This window comes from Condylura cristata, unplaced genomic scaffold, assembly GCF_000260355.1.
Source record: "Condylura cristata isolate star-nosed mole 26May11 unplaced genomic scaffold, ConCri1.0 scaffold00022, whole genome shotgun sequence".
NCBI lineage: Eukaryota > Metazoa > Chordata > Mammalia > Eulipotyphla > Talpidae > Condylura > Condylura cristata.
In genome coordinates, this window is record NW_004567123.1 from 21,870,974 (window position 1) to 21,895,965 (window position 24,992).

At 48.0% G+C, this 24,992-nt stretch overlaps 1 protein-coding gene across 1 annotated transcript; it reads right to left on the minus strand.

Moving 5' to 3' along the window:
- Nucleotides 1–467: 467 nt before the first annotated feature.
- Nucleotides 468–8,317, minus strand: LOC101631901. The gene is made up of 6 exons (XM_012728111.1): nucleotides 8,242–8,317; nucleotides 6,257–6,613; nucleotides 3,713–4,027; nucleotides 1,843–2,154; nucleotides 1,197–1,305; nucleotides 468–707 (listed from the first exon to the last, which is right to left on the minus strand). The coding sequence occupies exons 1-6, from the start codon at nucleotides 8,315–8,317 to the stop codon at nucleotides 680–682; spliced, it is 1,197 nt and encodes a 398-aa protein (XP_012583565.1). The 3' UTR covers nucleotides 468–679.
- Nucleotides 8,318–24,992: the final 16,675 nt, after the last annotated feature.

The window sequence follows — 24,992 nt, forward strand, 5'->3', positions numbered from 1 at the left end:
CGTAGCAGACAGTCATATTTCTAGGGATTTTGGGTTAGTTTTGTCTGTTCCTTTGCTTTGTTTCTCTGTATTTGACACGAGTGAAATTATCCAGTATTTGCCTTTTTGACTTATTTCACTTAGCATAATCCCCTCTGGTTCTGTAGATGAGTGTTGGATTGTTCTCAGTTTTGCTAATTTTAAACCAAGCTCCCATGTCTGTATTTGCACATATGTTCTGTGCACATGTGGTTCTTTTGGGTACAGACCGAGTGGAAGTGCCAAGTCATGGGATATGTGAATGTTCAACTTAGAATTTTCCACTGTTTTCCAGAGTGTTGTCAGCAATGTGAGAAAAGCCAGCAGCTTCTTTAGTTTTGGTGTTTGATTAGGGACAGTTGCAGAGCAGTTTCACTTTGACTTTTTGAAATTAGTAATGAACTTGGACACCAACACATTGGCTTAATGGCCATCAGTGTTTTCTGGAATGTGTCTTTATTGAGGTGGCTGTAAAGATTTTGTGGATGAGCTTGGTGCCCACAGTGGACTTTCCTTGAAGAAGAGACCTTCAGCATTGCAGGTTGATGCTTCTCCCTGGATCAGAATCCGTTCTGCTTCTGCTGGACTTCTTGCTCAGGGTCATACAGCACAGAAGCTTGGTTCCTGGATAGGGCACAACCCCCAGTCTCTTCTTACCTTCTCAGTCTAAGAATCCACCTCCTCCAGGGCTGCAAGGGAAAGGAAGGGACAGCTTGGCGAGGCAGGTTTCACAGGCTGATGACACAGGACAAGTGGGGCCCATGGCTCTAAGGACCCTGGCGAGCCCTCATCCTGCATTGATCCTGAATAAAATGTAGGGCTGAGGATCCCGTGCCCCTGAGGAAGCAAGGATGTGGGTGATTCCCTGGTTCTTCTCATGTCTCTCCTTAGAGACCACCCCAAGGTTCCCCTCCCCCCAGCTCCTCTTCCTCCACCCCCGCACAGCTCTGCCTGTGCAGACCAGGGGAGCTTGCAGTTTTGCATCCTCATCTGGGAGCTGAGGCCCAGAGGGAAAGGTTGAGAGGCTTAAAATGCAGCTTTTAGGAGCACTCTGGGTTCAACATGTCTTCAAGGTAGAGGAGAAATGGGAGGTCAAGGACTCATGACTTTCTCTTCACAGCACCCCCTGTTGGCCTGGATTCTCATGGCTGGGAGTCACCCCCTCTCTGGCATCTTACCTGGAAGGGAGGCTCCTCCTAAGGAGCCAGATGATCATCAGGGCAGTTAGGGGAATAAACTTCCAGGTGAGCAGGATGAGGGTCCCGAAGAAGCTGGGATCTCTGGCACCTGATGACGGAAAGCTACCAGGATGAGTCTAGTTTCCTGTTTCCATTGCTTGACCCCCAGACTGTTGCAGCCCCACCTCAGACTCAGGACCAAGACACCACCTTGGTCCTGGAGGAAATCACCTCATTTCTCTGAGCCTCAGTTTTTGGTCTTTACAATGGGGATGATAAGCTGTACCCTAGAACATTTTTGTATTAAATGAGAGCATAGGAAAGCATGCTTGGTAAAGTTCAATCTGAATGACTTTGAGGAAGGTGGGTGGGAATTAGGGAAAGATTTTTCATCATAACTTTAGTATCACAGGACTATCTGGTAAAATGCGTGCATTGCCAAGACCCAATTGTGTGTGGACAGCAGCGCATACTGCTCCTTGGTACCTACTCTGAAGAGGTTGCTGTGATCGCTGTCCCATCTTACAGATGAAGAAGTTGAGAAAGGTGAAGTGACTTTCCCAAGGTCATACATCACTGGCCTGGTCAAGCCTGTCTATGTGCAAGGCTATACCTGTACCTGCGTGGCCATTCTGGGCTTACTCACCCCGACTCTCCTGCTCTTCTTGGGGCTCGCTCAGCAGCATGCTGGTCTCCACCTGGTCCTCATGCTGCACGCGGCAGGTGAACTGTGTCTTGTCCTTACACTCTGAGGCGTTGACCAGGATGAGACTGTCTTGGCTGAATGTGCCGTCTGGGTTCTTGTTTGGGGCGAAGGCCTCACAGGTCTTGAAGCATCCGGTCCTCTCCAGCCAGGTGATTTGTTTGACTTCAGGGTAAAACCTTTCCACATGGCAATTGAAAATGGTCATCCGAAGGCCTGGGACGTAGTGTGTCAGTATAGTCACTGTGGGTACAACTGACACAAGACCCTCTGTTACGTTCTCCCTCCATGAAGAGCTACTCAAGGATCACGCACCTTTGTGAGCATTGTGCTTGGCTTTGGGATTGTACATGAGCAGGGCAGGCAAGGTCTGTCTCTGCATTCCCACTTGGCGTGGGAGGAGTGTGGGGTCAGGAGCAAAAAGCATTCACCTGGTCTCCACAGGGTGCTCTGAGAGCCTTCTGGGGCACCTGACCTGGTCTGGAGGTGAGGTGGGTTAGGGAACAGTTTCTGGAAGCCATGGCATTTGAGCAGAAATATGAAAGCTGGTTTGCAGTTAACTACACGTGGCTATGCCCACCTTGGGTTGGGATTGACTCCCAATAGAGTCCCAGGATGTTTGTCACTCACCGTCCAGGGAGAGCCTGCTTCTGCCCCTTTGGAACTGGGGTGGGACTATGTGACAGACTGATGGACAGAGCACAGCAGAGATGACACAGCGTGACCTTTGATCCTGGGTCCTTTTCATTTTTGTGACTTCATCGGATCTACCTCTCTTGGGATACTCACCTTTGGAAAACAGCCACCAAGTATGGAGAAGCCCAGCCTAGCTGCGTGTGTATTTTTGGTAATTTCCTGGTTCTTACAGTTCTTTATGATATGGATGATGTTATGGTCAATAAAAGACTTTCAGCTATAAAGTATGCTAAACTAGGAGGGCATTCTCCCTAGGAATTATCATGGAAAGACAAATTTAGGAAGGAAAAAGATGGATACAAATTTACGATGACTAAAGAAGAGTTTGTTGAGTTGGATGTGGTGGAAATCAAATGTGTGTTTTTTTCCATTGAACATTTTCAGGGTGAAATAAGATTTGAAATATCCAAGCAGTTAGTTCCTTTGCAAATATTTAAGCATATGGTGAACAATTTTAGATACTAACTTGGAAATCTATGATGAATATCGTTGTTCTTCACAACTATTTTAGGGTTATATGAACAACACTGCTTGAGATCACTTGAGAACAGTGATGAACACACTAGTAGGGGTTGGTTCTTTTTTGAAAAGCAGCAGTAAGCCTCTGAGGGGGTTTAAGCAAAGGAAGGACATGACCTAGCTTCCTTTATAAAGTGTCCTTGGCAGCTGAGGGGCTGGGGGAAAATGTTAGGGCATTGGTAGCTAGGAGGAAGAGAGTTGTGACCTCCTGGTATGAGACTATGTTGGCTATGTTGATCGTGGGCATTAGCTTGAGTGTTCACATGGGAAAGAAATAGATGGGTTCAGAAAAGAATTGGGAAGGAAACTGGTAGAACTTGATGTAAGTCCAGTCAATTGCATTGGGTAAGAACAGGCCTCTGGTTGCTGCGTGGGTTGATGGAGTCTCATCTATGATCTGGGGAAAAATGAGGAACCAAAGGTTTGGAGAAAGTGGGAGAGCCATGGAAGCGGATGGCCATGGTGGGTAGGGGCCTCGAGCCCACCCCTCAGTGGGGTTTGGTGACTAGCTAGGAGGAGGCAGGTGAAATGCTCCATCAGAATATCGTGTGCTTGTCAAGAGATGGCCATGTGGGTGGATGGGGGGTGGGGCACTGACCTTTGAGGAATCTGGAGAAGTTCACATGCCCACTGAGGGGACTTGGCAACTCATCATGAGACACTTGACAGGTGACCTGGGAGTGGAGTGACGAGAAGGCAAGTGCCACCAGGACAGTGCTGACAATGCTGTAGGCGGAAGCGTTTCCACGTGGCACGATGACGGTCTCCAAGGCTGGGATCTCCACTCCATTTTTAAACCATTTCAGGGATGCGTTTTGGGGAAAGAAGCCCTTTGACACACAGGTGAGATTCACTACCTGGCCTGGGCTGGCCCTGAAGGAGGGACCGGAAATCTCTGGAAGAGAGGGCTTAGCTTTGATCAAAGGAAGGTGGTGGAGAGAAAAGAGAAATGATGATCACAAATCATTCTCTAGTGCAATGCCCACCCTGTGGTTCACCCAGCTACACTTATTACCTGTTCTTTCGTTTGTGTTTTCTCCTTTCATAAAATATATTACAACTCTTCTTATCATACCAGATCCGACTGGCCTCGCTGACTTTTTCTTCCCTAGACACCAGGCCATGGCAATTACGCTACAATGCAGATTGGACCATGTCTTTCTTCCTTCCCTCCTGGCCTCCTGGGCTTCCCAAAGATCAGTGTTTCCAAACTCATATAGCACAGATATGCAAACATCCTTACTCTAACTTCCTCTCCTTCAAAACTAGACATTTTCTAGTACCTAATGGAGTACTCAAGGTTTTGGGAGCTGTCTCTCACCTTTGGGGCTCTACTCTAAACACTATAGTCATCTTGACCCCCTTGGACAACCAATCTTATTGATTCAGAGATGTCGAGGCTCCAATTGAGTTGTATTTTCCTGCCTGCTGACCAGGAGGTTTCTCAGAGAGCGGCTGGAGGCTATGTTGGCTTTCACTTAACTTGTTGCTCATCTCTCAGATATCTTTGTTCTTTGTCACCGATGGCCAATGTCTTGTCAGCCATCACTCAGGTAGTTTCCCCAGATTTTTAGTGGGGAGGGTTCATCTAGTCCCGACTATTGTTTTGGCAGATATTGCCCTAAATAGTTAATATAATTAAATTTTTTACTGTATACATGCTCTTTTTTTGATAGTATTTTCTAATTTGTTTTGTTTGTGTATATGAAAGTTAATGATTTTTGTTGCTGATCTTACAAATTGCTGCACTGCTGTCTTATTGTTTATAATACATTGTTGATTATTTAAGTTTTCCAGGTATTAATTATAATCTATAGAGAAAACACATTCTTTTCATAGTTCTATTGGCTATGTTATATAACAATTCAATATTCTAGAAATTCTTTCTTTTGAGATGATCTGAGCCTTCGGTCCTTCTGTTTGGAATTGCCTATCCACACTGCTGTACCACACACATGTCAGTTATCCTGGGTCTCCGATTCCCTATTCTTGATTTCGCTGTTTAACCTCTATTTGGGGAAAGCACAAGTGTTCACGAAAGGTAGTTCTTGGGGATCTTGCATATTGACAGATTGACTGTATATAGAACTTTAGGCAAGAAATCATTTCCCCAAGAATTTAGAAGCTTCTAAACCTTGTGGTTTAGTGTCCACTTTTCCCCTTAGACAGTTCATGCTGATCTCCCCACAGTGCTTCAAGTACAACCTGCTTTCTATTTTTAATTCTGGGAAATCATGTGACCTTCTTTTTGTTCCCAAAGACTGTGTACCAGGGACCTAGGTACTAACACTTAAGGATTCAAAAAATTCTGTTGATGTTTGTTTTCATGGTTCTTGTAAAGTCTGGAATCTTGATTTCTTTTTTTTTTTTTTTTTCCGAAAGAACATTATGCCCATTAATCCATCAATACTAACAAGCTTCAACTAGCCCCTCTGCTTCCCAGGTTCCCGTCAGTGATGCTGTTTGAGTCTTGCACACTTTGATTCTGCTGTGATTGTATCAGTCAGGAATATAGGGCTTGAAGATACCAAGGTCAAATTTAAGAAACCTAAGGATCACAGATTCACATCAAGTTCATTAATTTTGTAATACCTTACCTTAATAATTCTATCATTCTTATTTCTATGGTTCCAAGCTCTTAAGATTATGTTTTTAAATCTGACTGGTTTCAATACCCTAAATATGGCAGCATTCACTAATACAACAATTATTAGGTTACAGATACCTACTAAGTGCTTTTTTATAAATTATTCCTGTTTTAATCCTCACAGCACTATTTTATGATTTACAGATGGAACACTGAGGCACAAAGAAGTTAAGAAACTTAACTAAAGTCACACAGTTTGTAAATGGGAGTCAGAAGAGGAATCCACGCCATTTGTCCCTGGGGTCCGGATTTTTGACCCCTTGGTGATCCTCCCTATGTTGTGGTCTTTGGAAGACGGAAGATTCTTAAACTTTAGGACTTTGCTGATAGGTGGCCCTGGAATTACATTTCAGTCTATTCCTCCATATCGCTTCTCACGCCCCCCATCTTCTATTGTCAGCCAGGGTTAAAACGGGGTGGGGGGACCCTTGGGCTGAGTCCTGAGGTTGTGATTATGTCAGAACAGTGGGAGGGTTCTCAGGGAGCTACACTTACCTCGCACAAACATTCTGGTACCTGGCCCAGTCTTATGCTTCACGTCAGGGCTCCCTTTATGAAACTTCACACAGTAGTACACCCCAGTGTCTGCCGTGGTGGTGTTGATGATGTAGATGGAAAAGTCCGTGTTGTTTCTCCTTGTGGTGTCCGAGACGTTTGTCACTCGGGGGATGTGACCTTCCTCTTTGAAACTGTAGATTAACTCCTCATTTGGCTCTGTCCCCCTGAACCACTTAACAGGCCCCACAGGGCGCAGGGAGGTCAGGAAGCAGGGCAGAGTGGCCGTCTGTCCGGCTGCCACTGACACGGACCTGTCGGGCTGAAGCACTTGCAGCTCCTCCTCGCCAGCCACTCCTGGAGAGAAGCCCTAGTCAGCTCCAGCCCCCGGAGTTGGCTGGTCACAGCCCCCAGACTGAGGCTGGAGTCCCATGCCTGGCTCCATGCCTACCTCACGTATTGGTTCCTGGGAGGGGCCACGTGGCATGGGTGCTGAGAGAGACACTGAGGAGACAGTCCTTGCAAAGGTCACAGACAGGGAAGTGATGAGAGAAGAAGCCGATCTATGCCGAGATGTTCAACCACATTAGTTAATGGCAGAATGCCATGTAAATGAATGCTTCACTCCATTATAGGATAACTGAAAAGCTTCAAAAAGTGAACTCAGCCTATTCAACGTTAAGCACAGCTAGGATGTAATAATAGAGTGATTGATACCAAGAGAGACAGAGGATCAGTGACTGAAGAGAACCTGGATTTGGACCCAAGGATACGTGGAATTACTCCATATTCAAGGTGCTATTTTATATCTGTAGCAGAAAGTTACCTGGACGGAAAAATAAGCTAAACCTTTAAAAGGTGCTGCCTTCAGGGACTGGCATGGGAATAGGAACTTTTGTTTTCTGTTTGTACATTTCTTCCTTGTAAGACAAACCTGTCATGTAATAATAATAAATAAAAGAAAATGCCCTTCCTTCTGAAACTAAGAAAAGACACAATCTCTATAAAATCTGCTTGGTAAAAAATGAAAAAGACTGCTAACTTCAGGGTTGCCAGGTTGTGGCTAAGAAGTAAGTAATCCCACACTGCTGGTAGGACTATAAATTGACACCACCTTTCTGGACGGTTCTATGGCATCATCACCATGACCCTCTAATAGGAATATACCTGATAAAGCCATGGTTTAACAAGCAGAGCAGAAAGACTTTAACCAAATTTGTTTAGTCACAAATAGTCATCACGTTCACTATTCACTCCTGCTCCTCTGTTGTACATGCAGAGATAATATATTGCTACATTCAGCCCTCACATTTTTATTGAGAAATTCTGTATTTCCAAAGTCTTTTGAAATACTCATACCCTTTGACCTAGCAATTCCTTTCTTGGCACTTATACAAGCATCCAGGCAAAGACACAGGGTGAACACATTTTGTAAAGAAATAGCAAATGCAGGGCCCTCCCTGGTGGCGCAGCAGGTTAGAGCACAGCTCTAAGAAGCTAAAGCCACTTCCGCATGAGTTCGATTCCTGCCTGCCCCGGAGGTGACCACGTGGCGCGGCAGACCTCTCCTGATCCGCCCACTGCTCCCCTCAGCAATGTACTTCATCGATCTGCCTGTTCTGCTCCCCACTCTGTCTCTGGTGAAGCCTCTCGCCACCCCTGAGCCTCTGGCCTGTACCCCAGCTCTGTATGCACAAATAAATAAATCTTTAAAAAAGAAAAAAGAAAAAAATAGCAAATGCATTCTATTTCTAATGTAGGAAAGCTTGATACAAAGTGCATGTACAAGAATAGGACCCCACTAGTGAAAATGATTTGGGGGACTTGTTAGGAGGTCCTTGCAAAAGAAAACATTTAGAGAAATGTCTTAAAGAGGAGGCAGTGAAGCATGAGGCCCTGGAGCAGAATCACAGGCAGATGTACTGAAATACACTGCTCCATGCAGGTGAGCTCCTGCACAGTGGTGCCCCAGGCATGGCACTCACCTGTGGGTCCCAGCAGCACAGGCAGCAGCAGGAGTGGCAGAGACAGGTGGTGTGGAGAGGCTGGGAGGGGTACCATGGCAGCCTCTGGCGCTCGCTCTGTCTGAATGTGGCTCCAAAGAGATCTGGACTGTGATTGCTCTGAGGAGGAAAACCTGTCTCCCTGATACAAGCGGAAGTGACTGTGATGGGAGGAAAGTGAAGGGGGTTCAGACAGTTCCTGCTTCTAGATTGTGAAATAGGAATCGTTTGCAAGCGAGTAAGTGTCTGATAGAAGGGTCCTAAGATGCTTGGAAGGAGACCGGCAGGCCCCCCAGTGCCTAGGCTGTCTACTCCCTGCTCCCTCTTGGGGGCATTAGTGACTCCTCTTCAGTGGGCATAGTTTGCCACGGTGGAGCAGTGTTTGGCCTTTTGTAACAGTCCAATAGGTGGGCCCACATGAACTGCACCGCCCAGGAGGAGGGCGCCTGGGGATGGGGCTTGAAGGGAGCGGGGCTCTGTTTTCCCAGCCCAGCAGTGTCCATAAAAAACAAGTCCTGGGCCCTCCGTGGTGGTGCAACTGGTTAAAGCACTATGAGGCTACCACAGCCACTGCAGCACAAGTTCAATCCCCAGCCAGGGAGCTGGCTCACATGGCGCAGCAGACCTCTCCTGTCCTACCTGCTGCTCCCCTCAGCAGTGTATTTCAGTACATCTGCCTGTTCTGCTCCTTACTCTCTCTGGTGAATCCTCTCACTGTCCCTGTACCTCTGTCCTGTACCCCAGTTCTGTATGCATAAATAAACAAATCTTAAAAAACAAAACAAAACAAAACAAGCCCTGCCTGGTGGGCAGCTGGAGCTTTGGGAGACACCTGCAGGTGGAGTCAAGTCTTTGGAGGGGAAGGAGGTTTCTGTCTTAGAGGAACAAGGAGACCTGTATGGGTGGGGTGGGGAATGCCCCTTATCATATTTCTCCCGCAGAGGGAGCAACTCTCCCAGAAGCACATCCTGGAGGAAGAGAGGTACCTGTTCTCTCTGCTCCAGTCTGGATCCAGCTTGGAGAGAAGGGCTGGAGGGACAGGAGAAACCCCCACAGCAAGAACATGCCTCCCCTTTCACTTCTGAGCTGTGCCAGCCGGCACACAGATGCCGTACAGATGCTCAGCCGCGTAAAGTCTCCCTGTATGCGGATCCCATGCAGAGAATTCCACCGTGACTCAGTTTCCCTGCTGCTCCTCCCCTTTGCCTCCTTTCCAGCCACTGACTATATTGTGAGAGCGGGCAGAATCAGAGAGTGAGTCAGAGATGGGGTAGGGTTGTTCTGTCAGACAAATTCCCTCTTCCTTTGAGGCCAGATTTTCTAGGTGTTTTATTTTTTCTCAGAGACATTCCATATTATCCCTGGCAAAGAACTGACCCGAGGTGTCCCTTAGCATCCATCATCCCAATTCACTGCCTTCTTCAAAGGGGCAGGTTACATCTTCAGGTGACTGCAGTGATAACCCCTTTCTTTGGCTCTCCTTCCTTGGAGTGGCACGTGCAAGTTCCCTCTCCAGTTAAAACGTGTCTTTGTGTGCCAAACTGATCTGACCCAAATGCTTTGTCAACCTCAGCCAGGTAACCCTCACCTTCACGTTTGGGCTTGTCAACACTGCTATTTCAGCAGACTCACACTCTCCACCGCTGGCCCCATTTTCCTGCTTCTAGGGAGGTCCTCCCTTTTCTTTTTGTTATAGATAAACCTAGAACACCCTGCTTACCTCCCAGAATGTGTAGTCACATATTTCTGTTTGGTGTTTGCCTTCCCCAATAGCACACATGCTTCAGTGAGGTCAGGTGGAGTCTGTTCTGCCTCTACCGAGAATACTCAGCAGGTGTGTAGGAAGCCAGGAGCGACAGCTAGGGCCACGGCTGTGTGCAGTGACCCCAAGTGTCTGTCTCTCTTCCCAGAAGCTCCAGCACCACAGGGTCCCTGCCTTTCCTGGCACCCACACCTGCCATTTCTTCCTTCTGAGGGCTCCACCATCCGAAAGCCCCGAGACCCCGATACTTCGGACTTACACCAGTGGCAGGCTCACAGCCCCTCCTCCTTGAGTCCAGTGGCTATGGCTCTTTGTTTTGAAAGCTCCCTTGGGTGAATGTTTTTGGCAAACAAAGAGAAAGACTTCTTGGGTGTGTCTGTGCAGGAGCCTGGCTCTTGGGTAAACTTCAGCAGGTATCACAGATACTTGTGATAAAATATGCAACGGGGATAGAACCTTACGCCTGAAGGGTGGGGTAAAGTTTGGGGTTATTAACACAGATGATCCCCACTGAACGCGTCTAAGCATTGTATAGGCAGGTCATTCCTCCAAGCTGCATTAGAACTAGACCTTGAGGCTAACACGCTGTTACTGAGGCTGGGGGTGGACGCAATTGACAACCAAGTGGTGGCTGAGTTCCTAAGTGGGTCTTTTAAACTCAAAGTCAAGCCAGACTTTTTACAGCCAGATTGTAGAGCTAAGGCATTTAAATGCCAGAGCCAGGAGAGAAAAGTTTGTGAGTTCCAGGTGCTTTCTGTTGAAAAGAGCATCTGCAGTCTTTAACGATGTGCTCAGTCAGTCCCTAGGCATCTTTATCATCCTTTGGTTGCATCCACAGTGCTAGGTACTGGGGCTATAACAATGAAAAAATAAATAAAAGGCAGCCATCCTATCTCAAGGAGGTAACATTCAAGTCCACAGGCCCACGTCTTTCTTACCTACCAGGTAGACAGAGAAAGACAGAGTGAGCTTGCCGGGGGCTCGACTGCACTGTAAAGGGGTTGTTGGGCCCGGGGAGTTGTATCTCCAGCCGTCAGAGCTTTTTAGAAAGAACGCTATGTTTGGGTAGGTACTTGAAAGAAGTGAAGGAGTAAGCACTGAAGGCATCTGGAGAGATGTTCCATGAGGAGAGGTCAGGAAAGGCAAAGTGTTCAAGAACTGTGGAGGGCCAGGGAGCATTGTGGCCATGGAGGAGGGGCGAGTGGGAAAGGGGCAGGAGATGGCGTCAGAGGTGGCCCTGGGGGAGGGCTGGCAGCCATCTCAGATCCTGTTGGCTTTACTTTAGATAGGGGGTGCTTGTAGGTTTCAAGAGTGGTGGGGTCTCTCTGGATGCTCTGAGGGGAAGAGCCTGAGGCGTGTGTGTGTGTGTGTGTGTGTGTGTGTGTGTGTGTGAGGCAGAAAGGCCAGAGTTAAAAGACTATAGGAATCTAATATGATGGTAATGATGACTTAGACCATGGTGTGGTAAGAAGTGATTGGATTCTAGGTCCATATCATACGGAGATAGTAAGATATGTGGTAGGATTTGTGTATGGGGTATGTGATGGTGTAATATTGGGGTGAGGCCAGAGGCACAGGGGTGAAAGAACTAACCAGAGACAGAGTGGAGTACAGAAAAGGTGGATTTATTATACCTGCAAGGGAGCAGGGGATGAGACTGGAGATACATGTCTGCCTGGGAAGGAGGAGTTGGGGTTCTCCTTTATGCTCTTTTGCAGGCTTTTTGGGGCGCCAGTTTGCACCAGTTATGTGCTGAGACGTCTGGTCTCCACTGGCCTTTGACACAGAATGGTCTTGGCTGCAGCTTCTGCATTCCTGGAACTGGGCTGGTTTTTCTGGTTATGGTGGTCCCTTTTTATGATGCTGTTCCCAAGGCAACCTTATTGATTTTCTTACATGTTCAAGCCTCACACATTTTCCTGCTGGGCAAGGAGTGGGGTAGGGGGGACTTAATTTTTAAGCATATTAATGGGTACCCCACAGGGTGTGAGGGAAAAGAAGGTCTTTTTTTTTTATTACAAAAGTTTATTTTTACATCATTTTGTACATTTTTTTCCATCTCAATTGTAATCCCCGCGGGTTTCCCATCACCAAGTCACCAGTGTGCCATCACCATAATCCCGTGCATCCTCTCCCCCCCCAGTTTTTGATCCCATTCCCCACTCCACCCCCACAAGAAGGTCAAGTTTTATTGCGAGATTTCTGGCCTACGTAGAAGACCATGTTTTAGGATGGCTCCCTATCGTCCCTGCCCCGCTCCGGATTTCCCATCCTTGTGAAATCTTTTCTCCTTGTGAAGGCTACAGCTAGTGACTCAGTTCTCCAAAAACAGAATCCAGCAAAAATGATAGGATGCCACCTCCAAGGTTAGGTCTCAAAATGTCTGTGACTCCTGTTCTGTGGTTCTCTCTCACCTCCTCTGAGGAGAATCAGTGGCCATGTTGTGAGCTGCCTTCGGGAAAGACCCAGGCAGAGGGGACTGATAGCTTCAGTCAGTGACCAGCGAGACTGTATGGGCAGAAAGTCCTGTGCATAGCCAGGGAAGGGAGCCGGAAGTAGACCCTACCTGGTGGCCGAGCTCCACCGACAGTTGTTTTGACTGGCCCAGCTGCAGCTTTTGTGGGCCCGAGCCGAGGGCCCAGTTAGCCACCCTCAGACTCCTGATCCTGAGACAGTGTGAGAAATAGTCACTGTTTGAAGCTGTTGAGTTGGGAGGTAATTTTTTATGTAACAAAAGAAAACTAGCCTTGTGCTGGCTCATGCATACTTTAAAAGGGATGTAGGGCTCCCTACGACCTCGTTCCTTTATACAGATTCAAAAAAACAGGCCCATGGGGATCTGGAGCTGGGGTGGCAGTGAGCTGGGATTTGGGCCCCCACCTTCCTTCCTAGAAGGTGGGCGGAGCGCCCCCAAGCCTCCTGTTCAAGTGGACACGGGGGCAGTTTTCCACAGTCCTCTTCTCCAGCAGATATCTCTGAGACCCCTTGCTGGAGAAGGGGACTGTGGAAACCTGCCCCCGTATCCACTTGGGTTCCTGGCTGACGTGGGCCAGCCTCTGGGCTCAGCCTGGAGAGCAGCAGAGACCCCAAACCAGCCCTGTGAGGTCAGACGCCACCCCTCCCTTGTCCTAATGCCCTCTGTGGTCACCTGCTTCCATCTCCCATCATCACACCTGAGCTGGAGCTTCTCAGAGGATTCCAGGAAATTCCTAGAGAAGCAAGACTGGGTGTCCCTCTCCACCTGCAGATGCTTACCTGCTGACCTCATGGACCCTGAATGGACCAGCTCTTTCTCCTGACCCAGCCTGCCTGCGCCAGGCTCTGCTCCTGCCTCCCTGAGCCTCTCTCACCTGTCAGCCTCTCAGCTGCCTCAGAATGGAGGGGTGAGCCCTCCCGGGAGAGGTGGAGAGCCACAAGGGAAGCGGTGGGAGACAGGGCCGCAGAGGGCCTGGGAGCCTGCACTCCGGGTCTGTACTTTGTTGCAATGGCAGCTGCTCTTGCTGTACTGCACCTGTGGGGAGGCCCAGCTGAGGCAGGTGCCTGGGAGCATGTGCGACACACACACACACACACACACACACACACAGGCTGGGCCTTACCTAGCAGAGAGGAGGGGCAGCTTCCATCTTTCATTTTTTTGCCCTTCTGTTCTGCTTCCCAGCACACCTACTAGCTGGGTTTTATTGTTTCCATGTTGGTAAGAAAGCTGAGGCTCAGAGATTTCAGAGAACTTTAAGGATCCCAAAATGGTGAGAGCTGAAGCCACATCTGTGAAGGGTCCCTTCCCAACCCCTGGCCCCCAGTCAGGGACAGAGGATATCCAGACATGCAGGGGGACAGGACAGCAGCTGTCAGGGGGCGGGAGGGCTCGGCTACACTGTGGGTGGGGTCAGACACGTCCCTGTTGGGAGTTTCAACTCAGCACAGGCTTGTGTTCAACAGGAACTGAGCAAATACTAAAAAACCCTGGCAAGAAACCACGAAGGTCATTCATAGGAATATTCTCTCTCCGGCTTCTGCGGTCGCTGATGTTATCTCGGCTTCCCGTGACCTGAAGTCCACTTGGTGGACAGAGGGAACCAAAACAAGGTGCGGCCGGACGGAAGTAGGAGTCTGTCTCGGGGCTTGGACCGATGCGCTTTATTAATAATACGTATTTAATTTGCAACATCCATTTCTCTAACTTTGGATTGTTTGTGTGGGCGTGTGTGTGAGACAGAGAATGAGGGCACAGGGTTCGCTTTTATAATTAAAATTTTATAACATTTTGTAATTTTACATTAGAAGGTTGACAAGAAATGTTTAAGACCACGGCGCCGCCCCTCCGTCATGGAGGCCTTGTTACCGGCTATTCGTCGGTCTTATCCAGATGGGAGGAGATGAAAGACAGTTTCTTGGACAGGTCCTCAGCTTGCTCTACCTGGCAGGTGAGCACCATGCTCCTGGTGTGGCCAGTTCTGTTGACTACGATCCAGCTCTGCACAGTGTACAGCCCATCGTTCCTCCTGGTGGGCTTCAAGGCCGTATCTATCCTGGAGACATTTCCATTCTTCAGCCAGGTCAGCTTTACACTCTGGGGGTAGAACTTCTTCGCTTTGCAGGTGACATTTATCTTGTTCTTTGAGACGGGGTGTTCAAAAATAGACATGGTGGGTGGAACTGCAATGGTACAGGACAAAGGCTCAGACTCCATCTCCAGAAACAATCAGCTCCATCTCATTACTTGGTGGCCATTTACTTAGCACTGACCTAGCAGGTGGCAGTCCCTGACACACGGCAGGTGCTCGGCAGCTGGAGGACAGCTATTATTTATTATATTTATTATGTGATCACTCCCTGAAGGAATGTGGGGGTAAACTGCTCCCCAGAACCAGGCGAAAGCCGAGCTACACGTAGCGTCACCTACCTAGTATGGTCTTAGACAAGTCAGCAGTCTCTTGAAGAGGATAATGTAAGCTTAGGTGGTTCAAGTCGCAGCTGATGTAAGAGTAGAAGTCCTGCAGGGCCAGGACCACCTCAGCGGTGCTGGAGATCTTGTAGGTATTGCTCTCATTCAGCAGGACCACCTGGGTCTGCAGGGATGGGATTTCCTTACCATTTTTGAACCACTTCAGGGTGATGTTTTTGGGAAAGAAGCCAGAGGACATGCAGGTGAAGTTCACAGATTGCCCAATGAGCACCCGCTCCAGGGGCCCTATGATCACAGGCAGGGACGGTGGAGCTGCACAGAGGGAGGAGATCACTCGGTTAGCGCTGGGGAGCCAGGTGGTACTGCGTGCGCTTTACTTAAGTTTCATTCTGACAGTAACATCTGTGGTGGGGAGAGAGATGCCCTGTTTGAAAAAAGGAAATGAAGGCCGAGGAGGCAAGGAGCTGGCTAGTGACAGCAGAGGGGACTGGAGTGTGGGTCACTGGCCACAGAGCCCGTGCGTGTCCCTCAAACCACATCGTTTCCCTGTTCAGGGGTCACAGGCGCCTTTCTGGTTTTGGCGTTGGTCACCCCTAGTAGCTTTCCCTCCACAGAGCTTCCATGACCGGGAGTAAGAGGCAATTTCCTCCCAACACCCACCACTGCAGGTCATCCTTAGTGGGTGACTTTTCCAGGACGTTTTTTAGAATCCGCAACAGGGCACCTGTCTCTTCAGAGCGTGCTCAGCTATGCGAAGCTGTGCATTGTAAGGAATTTCCTTGCTTATCTGTATATAAAGACATGAGCATTTCTATTTATACTGACTCCTTGGTTCCTTTTCCTTTTCTCACTTTCTGGCTATTTTTAAATAACTTCATTTTTCCCCCTTTGCTATGTGGACTTACAGTTATATCTTCACTTAGAATACCTAGGTTTACAACAGGCACTTTAACTTATTAAAGAATAATTTAAATTAGTACCTATTTCTCTCTGCATGAGGCCAGAGTCATAAATGGATCCACCTTGGATCCATTTATCTGTTTTCCTTTGTTCCTTTCTCTTTTATTAATTTAAGTGAAAATCCAAGGTTCCGTTCCAGTCATTACAATTTAGTCCCCTTTTGTGTGCTTATTGGTATTGTAACAGGGTGGTCCCTAGGAAAAGGGGAAGTTCCGGGTTCCCTGCCCCACATTGGACACCAAATCTGTTATAGGATACCATATCTGTTCCAGGACAGGGGGAGAGAGGCACCCCTGAAGCCCCAAAACCTGCCTGCTCTAAGTGGGTTCTGCCATCTGCCACAACAAGATAAAACATATAAAACTTTAATGAAAAGGGACTTTAATACAGTGAATATACAATATGGAACACAAAGAATATAACTTCTAAATCGAACACCTGAAGTGACCCATCCCCTCGTGGGCAAAAGTCATCCCAAAGGGGTTGGCCCAAAGCAAGGCCTGAAAACCGCCACAAGACTAAAGCACCTTCTGGCCAGGACCCATGGAAAAGGGTCAGACATGGCCAGACAAGCCTGGGAGGGAAAGAGCAAAGTCAAAATCAATATAAACACTGCCACAGTCACCTCCCTACAGGTATCTCACCCCCATCTGCCCTAACCAGTCCAGGGTCAGGAAACAATCCCGGTTTCTTCCTCACATGCTTGCTGCTCCAGGTGGTTTCCTCAGGGCTCCTTCCTGCTCTCCATCTAGCCTCCTTCTCTCTCCTCTTCTCTCCTTTTTCTCTGCTCAGCTCCACCATCTCCCCCCGCACCCACCATAGGGCAGGGAACCCGGGACTTCCCCTTTTCCTAGGGACCACCCTGTTACAGTATGTTTAAAAGTGTATATATATCTTACATCTCTTCTTTTTGTACAAGTCTGCTTTCTCCTCTCAGGCGTAGCCCCTAAAATGCCCCCCAGCATCATCAGCCTCGCCCTCTGCGTTCTTCCACCCGTTTTGACCCCTTCCTTCCCCTACCTCCTGCAGCATGTCTTAGATTTATAGTTGCTTGTTTATTTTCTTTTGAACTGACACTTTTTTGGTTTCACTTATAGGAAGAATGTAGGGGAGACAAATAGTCCCATATTTTCTTCTGAGAGTTTTGTACAACCAGCGGTGACTTTTAGGACTCTGAACCATTTTGAATTATTTTGGGATATGGTAGGAGCTAAGGTTTCACTTAGTGCAGAACCATTTGCTAAGAAGACAATTCCCCATTGCTTGATGGTGTTAACCTTGTCAAAAATCAGCTGGCCCTAGATTTATGGGTTTGTTTTCTAGCGAACTCTATTTCACTGATCTTTGTCTGCTTTGATGACTCTGGCTTGATGGTAAATTTTGAAATCAGGAAGCTAATCCTTCTTTCTTTTTTTTTTAGCGATAATTTTGGGTAAAGAAATTGTCTTATAATGAAAGTCCAGAGGCCACGTGCGGGCCACAGAAACACGGCCGTGCAGTGCTGTGGCCCTCTCATCAGCTAGAGAGGGTTTTTCAGCTGACTCCTTTCACGACATAATGTCTACCCAAAATATCTGTTTCTTCTCATCCAATGGCAAGAGAATCCATCAGTTTTCCAGATTCCTCTGCTGGCCTGTTCCTTTCTCTCATAGCCTCACATTAACTTAAACCTGCTCCACATCTGAGTCAACCAGTAGTAACTAACTCGATTTGCTGGAATTCGCTTAGCCCAGCTCTTGTGGATGGGTCGAATGTTGGCTGTCGGCCTAAAGAGCCATCCTCACTCCACTAGCCTTCCTGGGGCTCATTTCCTCCCCTATGAATACTGAGAACACATGTTGCTGAGAGCTGAAGGTCAAGGCTATAGAGTCCTCTCAGCACTATCTGTCACGCCACTGTAAATGAGCAGAGGGTATAGAGCAGCTACCAAGCACCGAGCACCCTACTCACCGAGAACAGACACGTGGGTGCCCCGCCCTGACTGGTACTGGGTGTCAGGTCTCCCCTTCTTGAACTTCACACAGTAGTAAGTGCCAGTGTCTTCGAGAGAGATTCCACTGATACTGATGGAAAAGTCTGTGCTGCCACCTTCGATGTTGTTTTTAATTTCTTTAACTCTGGGAAAGGCACCTTGTTTGAAATTGTAGATTAATTCCCGATGTGGGCCATTTCCTTTGAACCACAGGACGGGTCCTTTTGGGAATGAATCTGGCACGCTGCAGCTCAAGGTCACTGTGTCCCCGGTGGATACAGTCTGTGTTAGCTCTGGCTGTTGCACCTGAGGTGTGTCATCCGTGGTTCCTGAAAAGAAACTCAACATCATCTCCAGCTCCTTCTGCTTTCGTGGATGCAGGATGGAGGAACTGGATCCACCTCACTGGGTCTCATTCATTTTTTAAAAAGATTTATCTATCTCTGCATACAGAACTGGGGTACAGGCGAGAGGTGCAGGAGCAGTGAGGGGATTCACCAGAGACAGAGTGGGGAGCAGAACAGGCCCACTGACCAAGTACACTGCTGAAGGGAGCAGCGGGCGGGTCGGGAGAGGTCTGCAGCGCCATGTGGGTCAGCTCCCGGAGGGGACTTGAACTCGCACTGAAGCAGCTGCAGCTTGCTTGCAGGGCTGCGTCCTAATCCGTTGTGCCACCAGGGAGGGCCCATTAATTCTTTTAATGACGGGTATAGACACCCCCACACAGAGGTTGAGGACACTTAAGTGGAGGCAGTTCCTGCCCATGTGCTAAGAGGCAAGTCAGCCGGGAGACCAGACGCATCGACTGCCAGTTCCATTTCTCAGTCTCCAACCAAGGAAGAGGAGGACCGAGGGAGCGGTCTGGGGTTATGAGCCGGCAGTCCCCATAGAGACAGACCAGCCCCTCTTCCTATCTAAAGGCCACCCCCATCTCTGGTGAGTTTGAGATTGGTATCATGTCTCTGAAGATAGCCCCGCTCCTGACCTTGGAGACAGATCAGGGCTGGGGGGCGGAGCACTTACCTCAGCAAGAAGGGAGATAACCTGTGTTTTCTTTAGCAGAATGATAGCAAAAGGTCATGGGGCCTCATCCGTTCTGGAAGGTACACACCCACCCCTCAGGGCCCAGGCCATCAGTTTCCACTGCACATTGTGTCTGGATTTGGGAGTAACCTCCCCTTTCAGATTGGTGAGCCTGAGGCGGGCGCAGAGGGCCTAGGAGCAAACTAGGGAGGAAGGTGGAACTCTTGGCCAGCTCGGCCAGAGAGGATGGTGGGTGAAGAGGCCTAGATGCCTATTTTTCAGCTTGAGAGAAAAGTAAATTTTCCGTGGCCACTTGGAGACCTTAGAACATATCTGGAGTTGAAGACAACATTCTGAAGGCAGACCAGTTTCCCTGGCAGAACAGAGGGCCACCCCAGTCTCACTGCTTTTGTGACATTTATTCAGAGTGAGGAGACGGAAACACTGGCTTCATTTTAAGATTATTGAGATGGTTTGCAGGATTCCAGTCTTTGTGGTTGTGTGACTCAGCAACCTGTGTTTCTTCATGCTGCCCACAGTTCCCTGCCACTTGGACATCTATATGGGCAGCCCCACTGCAGCTCCTTGCTATTTCTTTTTTTTTTCTCTTTCTTTTTGTTATTATTATTATTATTTTCCCCTTGCTATTTCAAAGAGCACTCCAGGTGCTGGACCTTATGTAATCGTGAGAGTGACTCCCCTCACCTTCCCCATGGTCAGTTGGCTAGAAGCACATCACAGGTCCTACCATCCTCACATGGGGATTACCTAAAGGGGTGACAACACATAGCAGAAAAGTGTCGGGGTGTCATTTCTTGGGCCTTTGCAACACACTCACTGAGAATAGTTCTAAATCTGCCTCTTCTTCTATTTCTTTGAATTTCTTCATCATGGCGATTTTGAATTTGTACCTGAGAGGAAGGAAAGATCTTTGTGTTTGGTTTCTGAAGATTTATTTCTGTGTGGTGATGTGTTCCCTCGAGGGTTAAAGTGGCAGTTTTTATATTTTTCCATTTCTCCATTTTTAGTTTCTTCAGGGTATTCTTATTTCAATTGTCTTTAGGGTGTAGAGCTTCCAGTTTCCCAGTAGATGGCGCTGCAAGCCAGGGAGCCCTGTTTGTCTCTGTCTTCTAGGGTGGGAGGGGTGACTGGTGGGGTCAGGGCTGGTGAATGGTGTGTGATGAGGGTCAGGGGTGCGGCTTTCTTCACAAAGATGTATTTAATTCGTTTTGTACCTAAATATTTCGTTTTGGGGTATTAGTGTTAATGACCACGTGTTTTTAGTAGGTAGAAACATTAATTTTGCATGTTGATCTTGTATCTTGTCGCCTTGCTGAGCTCTCTCAGCTCTAGGAAGGTTTTGTTTTTTCTTTTTCAGTAGCTCCTTTGGGATTTCCTATGTAAATAATCATGTCACCTGTAAATGGCTTTATTTCTTCCATGCAAATCTAAATGCTTTTCTTCCCTCCTCCCTCCCTTTTCTCCTTTCTCCATTACTATATTGAATAAGAGTTTTGAGAATACGTCCAAACCTTGTTTCTTTTATTAGGAAGAAAATAGTCTTTCACCACTAATGTCAGGGTGGTTGTAGGGTTTCTGTAGATATTCTTTATCCAGTTGGGTATGTTCTCTGCAGTTTCTAGTTTGCTGAGAGTTTTCATCTTGTATGTGTGTTGAATTTTGCCAAGTGCATAGTTTCATAGTGCTACACTTTAACTCATTGCACCACGAGGGGAGGTCCAATGATTGATTTTTAGATGTTGAAATGACTTGGCATACTTAGAATAAAGCTGATACCATCATGGATATAATCTTACACATTGCTACCTTCTTTTTAAAAATAATTTATTTTAATTTATTTATTTACATCATTCTTCATTTTGTGCCTTTTTTTCATCTTGATTGTAATCCCTAAGAACTTCCCACCACCACTTCACCTGTGTGCCATCGCCACAGTCCTGTGTGTCACTCCAGTTCTGATCTCATTCTCCTCCCCACCCCCGTAAAATGTCTCTGGTTTATAGTTGTTTGGTTGTTCATTGTTTTTCGTTTTTACTGCTTTTTTTTCTCCCCCTGGTTCCTTACACTCCTGCTAAGAGTGAAACCATCCAGTATTATTCTTTTTCTTTCTGGCTTATTTCACTGTGCATGATCCCTTTCCAGCTCCATCTATGTTGCTGCCAAAGGCATGAGTTTATCTTTTTGGATTGCTGAGTAATAGTCCATTGTGTTTGTGTACCACATCTTTTTGATCCAGTCATTTATTTTTGGGCATTTGGATTGATTCCATGTCTTCCCTACTGTAACTAGAGCAGCAATAAACATGGGGGTGCAGGTGTCCTTTTGAGTCAGTGTTTTTGTGTCTTTTGGGTAGATACCTAGGAGTGGGATTGCTGGGTCATATGGAAGTTCCATTTTTTGCAGTTCAAGAAACCTGAACACAGCTTTCCATAGTGATTGGACCAGTTTGCATTTCCACCAGCACACACTACTACATTCTATGTGCTAATATTTTGTTAAAGATTTTTGCATCTAATTTCATGACAGATATTGGTGGGTAGGTTTTTTTTTTTAATGTAGTCTTTTAAAAAATTTTTATTAATGTAACATTACATTATAATATTATAAATCGTGCATCATTATGAGTCAACATGTGTAAACTGTGAAGTTCACCACTAACGCCCACTCTCTCCTTTACAGTTGGTCCCTTAGAGCCCCCTTACCGCTCTCTCGTCCCTCATTTCCTGCTGGTAATCACTAACTTGGTCTCACAGCCTAAAAGTTTGTTTGTTTTATTTAGTTCATTCATCTGTTTGGCTGCTTCTATCTACTGCATATGAGTGAAATCATACAATGCTTGTTTTGTCTTGGTGTATGGCACTAAGTTAAATGTCTTCTAGATCCATCCATTTTAGTGACAATGGTAGGATTTTTTTTAAAGATTTATTTATTTTTGCATACAGAACTGGGGTACAGGCCAGAGGCTCAGGAGTGGTGAGAGGTTTCACCTCTCGAGCAGGGAGCAGAACAGGCAGATCGACGAAGAACACTGCTGAGGGGAGCAGCAGGCGGGTCAGGAGAGGTCTGCCACGCCATATGGTCACCTCTGGTGCAGGCGGGGATCGAACTTTAGCTTTAGTTTCTCAGTGCTGTGCTTTAACCTGCTGCGCCACCAGGGAGGGCCAGGATTTTATCTTTAAAAAAAACAGTTGAATAGTATTCCATTGTGTATATGCTTATTCAGACTTTGTCTGCCTTTGCTATCAAAGTAATAATGGCTTCCCAGAGCCATTTTGTGGAAGCGATTATAAAATTGGCGTGAGTTCTTCAAATGCTTGCTGAAAGTCTCTGGTAGGCCTGGGTGTCATGTCTTCTCTCCTCAACATCAAGCTTTACTTCTCCTTCCTCCTCAGGTCATGGCCTTGCTTTCTTGTCAGGTCTGGCCCTCTGGCCTCTGGCCTCTGCTGTGGCAACTGGGACTCAAAGCTTTTGCTGACTCAGGTCAGTGGCCTGGGGAAGACACTCCGTGCTTGTTGAGCCTTTTCAGCAAGGAGAGGCAGGATGCCATTTTCTTTGGGGAGCCGGTGGTGCTCGGCTTCCATCACTGGCCTGCTAGTGGTCACTGCTGCCCAGGGTACTGTGAGCACTCGGACCTGTGCCACTTTGAACAGTGATTTTTCCTGGGTGGAGGCACTGTGTATTCTTGTTTTATAATTTTATATTTTCTGAGATTTTCCCCTCCACTGATCACTATTTCACCACTACTTGTGTGGTGAAAATAAATTTAAAAGACAGATCTTTTTGTCTCAAGGGCTGAGAGTGCAAGGTGGACTGCCCAGCCCCATGGCCGTGGGAAGGAGGGGTCATCACCTGAACAAAAAGGCGTGGAACAGACAGGGCGCTGGGAGAGCTTGCACCCTGGGGCCATTCTCACCGAGGTCTCTAAATCCTGCCTGTCCTGGCCTGGAACCCCAGCCCCCTGTGAAGGGCTCTTCTAGGGAAAACACAGTGAACAGATGGAAGGGAGTAGACGCCATGCACACCTGGCGCCTCACTCACCTGTGAGTCCCAGGAGCAGAGACAGCAGCAGGGATGGCAGGGGCGGGGAGGCCGCGGTCAGCATTGTGGATGCCCAGGAAGGCTCGGCCTGACTTGGTCCTGGAGAGGCCCGGGGCGCTTTGCTTTGGAGAGAGAGGATAGCTCCTTCCTCTGTGATGTCAGAGGAAGGGGATTGTGATGAGAGGAAAGGTCTAGGATTGTGACACTTTACCACCATTAAAAATGGGACAGGCTGGGCCCTCCCTGGTGGCACAGCCCTGGTGGCGCAGCAGGTTAAAGCACAGCACTAAGAAGCTAAAGCCACTTCCACATGAGTTCGATCCCCGCCTGCCCCGGAGGTGACCACAATACAAGGCAGACCTCTCCTGACCCGCCCGCTGCTCCCCTCAGCAGTGTGCTTCATAGATCTGCCTGTTTTGCTCCCCACTGTGTCTTTGGTGAATCCTCTCAACCCCTGCACTTCTGGCCTGTACCCCAGTTCTGCATGCATGAATAAATAAATCTTTAAAAAAAATCGGACAAGCTGATTGCTACACACAATGAAGTTGCTAATGAAAATGCTCAGGGTGTCTAGTGCTGACAGGTACAACTGTGGGCTTGTGCTCCTTCCCGGGTCTCTAGCCATCATCACATCCAAGTCTAGAGTCCTGGCTTGTCTACGGGCTCCAGAGGTATAGTCTGGGCCAGAGGTTTCTAGAACCTTGGGCTGGGCCGCTGTGGTCCAACTTCTGCAGAAACCCAGCATGGGACCTCCCTGAGCTGCACAGCTGCAGCTGTGTCCTGATGACCTTGCCCTCTTGCGATCTTGAACTTTGTAGGAGTCCTCTCCCCTGCTCCCAAGGTCTGAGCCCTTAGTACCACTTACACTGCGGATGCTTGGTGTTGCTGTGGACCCCAGTGTGATACAGGAAGCCTCATCCCCTCCCTGCAAATGAATGGTGTTTGGCTAGGAAGGAGGTTTGAGGTTGTCAATGGTGATGATCTGTGCTTTAGAAGATGGACGAGGCTTCCAGGGAAGGTGGGGAACCACCCGCTAGGAGGGAAAAGTAACACACCTAGAAATATCCCTGGGAAGGTGGGACCAGCTCTCGGGGATGGAGGGGCAGGAGAGCATTGTAGAGAGAGAAAGGAGGCAGCGTGGTGACCTCCTCCTCCCTCCCGGACTCCTCTCTCACCTCTGCTAAGTGCTCTCCCCCAGCACAGAGGTCACGTCCACTCTCAGGGTAACCTTTCACTGTCCACACCTCCATAGCCAGGCACTGCCAGCTGCGGCTCTGTCCCCATTGCTTTCCTTGTGGCCCCCGCCTTCTCCTTGGGGACTGACTGAGTATCTTGGCCAGGTGAGGTGCTAGACCAAGAGGAGAATGTGGAGCGGGGCCCAGGCACTCTCTGTGAGGTGACGAGAGCCCCCTCCCCTTGTGATGTCACCCTGCGCTCCCACTGTTCTGGAACAGTGACCTGCATGTGAGGGGCCCATTCAGGGTCCCCACTGGAGACTGGACAGGCCTCTTCCTTCAGCCTCCATGGTCTACCCTTCCACCTCTAGGAATTTCCGCTCCTCTCACCAAAAGTCTAAACTCTTCAGCGGCCGTCATGGTCAAGAGTCAGCTTAGGAACGAGCTACAGCCTCCGTTCAAATCCTTCATCCATTTCCGAGTAGCTGAGTCATCTTGAGGCTCTCACCCAGATAGCTTTGATTTTGACATCTTCATTTGGACACATCAGTTATCAAAATTCAAGATCTGTGCCCGACATGCTCTTTTCCTACCCGACACTGTCTGGTATTGGCAATGATGTACCCATTTGGTCCACCCAAGAAAGCACTGAACCCTCACTCACTTGTTCACTGCTAAAACCAGACCCTGCTAGTTTTAGCTCCTACATGCCACTTGAATCTGTTTATCTATCTGCACCATCATCTCTTGTCTGGATGACAACAATTATTTCTACTAAGGCCCCCTTTCGTTTCTTCTTCATCCAGAGCGATCTTTTCTAACACAAGCCTGATCCTGCCTTTCTCTGGTATAAAAGCCTTTGTGTATTTGCAT

Coding starts and splice junctions, on each gene's coding strand:
- LOC101631901 (XM_012728111.1), bottom strand. CDS start 8,317: ATGGTACCCCTCCCAGCCTCTCCACACCACCTGTCTCTGCCACTCCTG. Junction 4,028..6,256: donor TACCAGAATGTTTGTGCGAG/GTAAGTGTAGCT, acceptor CTTTGATCAAAG/CTAAGCCCTCTCTTCCAGAG. Junction 708..1,196: donor AGGAGGAGCCTCCCTTCCAG/GTAAGATGCCAG, acceptor TTTCCCTTGCAG/CCCTGGAGGAGGTGGATTCT.